This window comes from Triticum dicoccoides, chromosome 5B (genome assembly GCF_002162155.2).
Source record: "Triticum dicoccoides isolate Atlit2015 ecotype Zavitan chromosome 5B, WEW_v2.0, whole genome shotgun sequence".
Taxonomy (NCBI): domain Eukaryota; kingdom Viridiplantae; phylum Streptophyta; class Magnoliopsida; order Poales; family Poaceae; genus Triticum; species Triticum dicoccoides.
This window is the reverse complement of record NC_041389.1, coordinates 244,663,496-244,667,626: the sequence shown is the minus strand read 5'-3', so window position 1 is coordinate 244,667,626 and position 4,131 is coordinate 244,663,496. Positions and strand designations below refer to the sequence as shown.

Genomic DNA, 4,131 nt, shown 5'->3' with positions numbered 1-4,131 from the left:
ACTTTGGATGAGTACTCACGGTTGCTTTGCTACCCCTTTTTCTCCTTCCTTCTTTCCGGTTGATGCAACCAGATGGTGGATCCTTGGAACCAGATACCAACACCGTTGACTACTACTACATGGAGGCCGCTGAAGACCAGGAGTAGTTAAAAGGTCCCAGGCAGGAGGCCTTGCCTCTTTGATCGTGTTGCTTTTGTACTAGCCTTCTTAAGGCAAAACTTATTTAACTTATGTCTATACTCAGATATTGTTGTTTACGCTAACTCTCTTGTGTATCGAGCTTGTATTCGAGCCCTCGAGACCCCTGGTTTGAATATAAAGCTTGTATTATTTTGATTTGTGTGTAGAGTTGTGTTGTGATATCTTCTCATGAGTCTCTGATCTTGATCATACACATTTGTATGTATGATTAGTGTACGATTGAATCAGGGGCGTCACAGTTATTTATGACGAGTCGAAATCTTTCCATCATCCAATGATTGAATAGCACGTTGCTTTTGTCCTCCAATGTAACAATAAGGTTGAAGTTGCCGACCAACACCCACAGACCAGAGTGTAAGTGTTTTCACACCATCCCCATGTTGACCTCGTCACAAAATGCCCAACACATGCGCTCAATGTTGGATCCTAACTTGATCTAATTCACTATTACCGATGTTATTTCTGTATATAGGGAAGATACGCTTTGGAACATGGTGATAATTACACCTGGTAACTGATTTTATTAAAAAAAATCAAAAATGTTTCAAAACCTTTTCCCAACAAACTTGAGCTGTTGTTTCTGTCATAGAAAAATATTCTGTTACAGAATAACTAACAAAAATGACAAATTGCCTAGGACATATAGGACGAACAGTACCTCGTATATAGTGACAAATTTATCTTTTTATGTCCACAACAACATGAAAGTCATTTCTCCGCGAAAGATTTTATAGTGCAACAATAAATCTATTTTGTTCGTAAAAAGTTTCAGATTTTTTGACTTTCTTATAATTTCTTTTTTTAAAAAGGGGTTTAATTACACCCAAGAGCCAAATGTCCCGTCCTGTATGTACTCACTTTTCCACATGTCTCACAACGATCTTTAAAAAAAATCTTGTACTCTCTTTTATCACAAACTAGTAAATGCGTACGTGCAACGCACGTTAATATTAGGCAATATATTAATTGCACGTGGATATTAGGTATGCTATTATTTGTGTGTTTTGTGATTAGTGCAAAATTTAGTATGCTATTAATTGCACGTTAAACACGTTGAACACTCGTCATTGGAGTAGTCTAGATCGTCGAATTGACTTTGTTTGATGCTCGAGATCAGTTGGATCTGCCTCTTTGTGTCTTTTTATATTGGTATAGATATAGATATAATATGTTTTTATTTCAATATGGACTATATACAGACTGAAATTAGCGAACAAACACACTAAAACATGCTTATACACATCCTTTTACTCCCTCTGTTTCTAAATATTTGTCTTTTTAGAGATTTCAAATGGACCACTACATACGTATGTATATAGACATATTTTAGAGTGTAGATTCACTCATTCTGTTCGGTATGTAGTCACTTGTTGAAATCTTTATAAAGACAAATATTTAGGAACGGAAAGAGTAGATCAAAACATCTACTCCCTCCGTCCCAAATTCTTGTCTTATATTTGTCTAAATACGGATGTATTAAGTCACATTTTAATATTAAATATATCCATATCTAGACAAATCTAAGACAAGAATTTTGGGACGGAGGGAGTAATATTTATGAACAATAGGGAGTACCACTATTATGTGTCATATAAATAAAGATAGGGTCGCGCTAACTGCCACACGTGTGGCAAGAAGGGAGACGCACCACACGTCTCTAATATAAACAGATTACCACGTCATCGCATGCATGCATGCAGGAATCTTTTTGGATTTTCAGTTTTTAAAATGTTTTATCTCTTAAACGAAAAATTCGATTGAAAATCCGTTTTCACCATTAAATCCCTCGCGATGAGATCTTCGAAACTAGATCCCATGTTGATATGTTTCGATGAATTTTTTTTTGGATTAAAAGTTGCCATGTCTATTGCATATGAATTGCCATGATGTTTACACTGAAGTTGCCATGATATGTTTCAGCTATTTTCTTCTACATTTAAAAGTAATTTTTGACATTTATAAAACGGGAAATTAAGAAACTAGACTTGCCATGAACCATAAACTAAAATTGCCATGATACATGCACGTAAAATTGCCATGGTTCATACAAAAAATAATTTTCATGGTCAAAATACTGGAGTTGCCATCATCAAAGTACTAAAATTGCCATGATCTACAAACTAAAATTGCCACATGGCAACTTTAGTTTAAGCCCTATGGCAACTGCAGTGTAAACTTCGTGGCAACTTTTGTAAAAAAAATCGTTGAAACATGTCAACATGGGGTCTAGTTTTGAAGATCTCGTCGAGACGGATTTAATGGTGAAAACGGATTTTTAGTTCTCTTTTTTATTTAGGAGATACAACATTTTTAAGCCGAAAACCAAAAAAAAATCTGCTGATGTCATCTATTCATACGTGGCAAAATGAGTGGTGATGGAGGCGTGTGGGCGATGTGCAAACGCCCACACATGTGGGCGTTAACATTTCCGTAAAGATATTGTATAACTAGTTCTAAATTCATGGAGAGAGGGTTAACGATGTATTCAGAAGACAAGTAAGGGCCCAAGTGCAAACGAGGAAACCAACCTCCTCCCTCCCTATAACAACTCCGCCGCGCACCCACCTCCCCTCGCCGGTATCGTGTCCTCGTTCACGCCCAACCCACCCCACCCCATTTCTCCGACCTCCGATGCCGGAGCGCCGCAACGTAGCCGGAGATCCGCCGTACTGGTGATCCCCGGATAACAACGATGGACCGCCTCTTGCTGTCCCGCCCCCCGATGCCCACCCCCGTCCGCGCCGCTGCCACGGCCGCAGATGGCGACCTCCTCGAGCTCGACGTCCTCTGGCCCGCCTCTTCAGCTCCCGGACTCCTCGCCGCGCTTCCCGATGACGAGGCTAAGAAGAAGCAGAAGCGCGCGGGCGGCCCTGCCGTCCGATCCGCCGCCCGCGCCGTCCCGGAGAAGGCCGCGTTGACCCCGTCGTCGGCGGCGAGGTCGGCTCCGGTGCGCATACCTTCGGATGCTGCGGCGCGGAGAGGGAGGTGGTCCCACGTCGTCGGCGGCGGCGACGACGGGGACGCCATGGTCCCGCCGCACGAGATCGTGGCGCGGCGCGCGGCAGCGCACAGCTCGGTGCTGGAGGGAGCCGGGAGGACGCTCAAGGGCCGCGACCTCCGCCGCGTACGCAACGCCGTCCTGCGCCGCACCGGCTTCCTCGACTGAGAGGCGGAGGCGAGTCGCCTCGTCGCTTTCGCGATAAAGTTTTGACTTCTGTTAATTCCCCCCTTTAGTTCCATCCGTTGCGTTTCCGGCAGTTTTGATTTCATTCCCCGATGGGAAGGGGATGAAAAGTAAAGAGGTGAGGTGAGATGAGTGAGCGAGAATTACAACACGACAATAACAGTGCTGTTCCATTCCATCACATTATATATATGGAAATTTTGGCCATTATGTTTGTTCAATCAGTTCGTATGTTGTGTTTCACGATGAAGTGAAAAATCTAGGCCTGGGTTCTATGCGAAATGCTGTTCCTGACGAATTATGTTGGGCTCCTAGCTTCTATAGTGCCAGATGCAGAGAATCAGGTCGAAGATGCATAATGAAATTCTTTGGTGGTTGCATTTTGGACGCCAAAGGATTGTTGAATTGGCTATCTGCTCAGAGGCTTGTGCTTAGTCTACTATCGTTGATCATGTCTTCTTAGATTTGGATCATAGCATGTTTCCATTTCTAGCTAATGGTGGAGAAAATTAAGCGCTATAATTGTTATCAGCATAGCAGTACTGGTTACGTTGTAGTTCTGTGTCGTGGAAATTTTATTGCCGTTAAAACATTTGTATTGGTTATGGGTTATCAAATGTGGTAATAATTAGTTGGTATTTTGTTTCTGTTTCTAGTTCTTCTTGTAAACTCATTCTCATGGAGAAACTTAGCACAAGAGGCAAGTGTTATTTTTCAAATAGTGGTTGTGTTCTTGTGGAGATTAG

General features: G+C 42.2%; 1 protein-coding gene across 1 annotated transcript; it reads left to right on the top strand.

Moving 5' to 3' along the window:
• Nucleotides 1–2,770: 2,770 nt before the first annotated feature.
• LOC119308226 lies at nt 2,771–3,606 on the top strand. Its single transcript, XM_037584346.1, has one exon. It carries the CDS (start codon nt 2,894–2,896, stop codon nt 3,365–3,367), a length of 474 nt encoding a protein of 157 aa, XP_037440243.1. The 5' UTR covers nt 2,771–2,893; the 3' UTR covers nt 3,368–3,606.
• The last annotated feature ends 525 nt before the right edge of the window (nt 3,607–4,131 follow it).

Excerpts from the sequence above, each read along its gene's own strand:
- LOC119308226 (XM_037584346.1), top strand. The coding sequence starts at position 2,894 with ATGGACCGCCTCTTGCTGTCCCGCCCCCCGATGCCCACCCCCGTCCGC.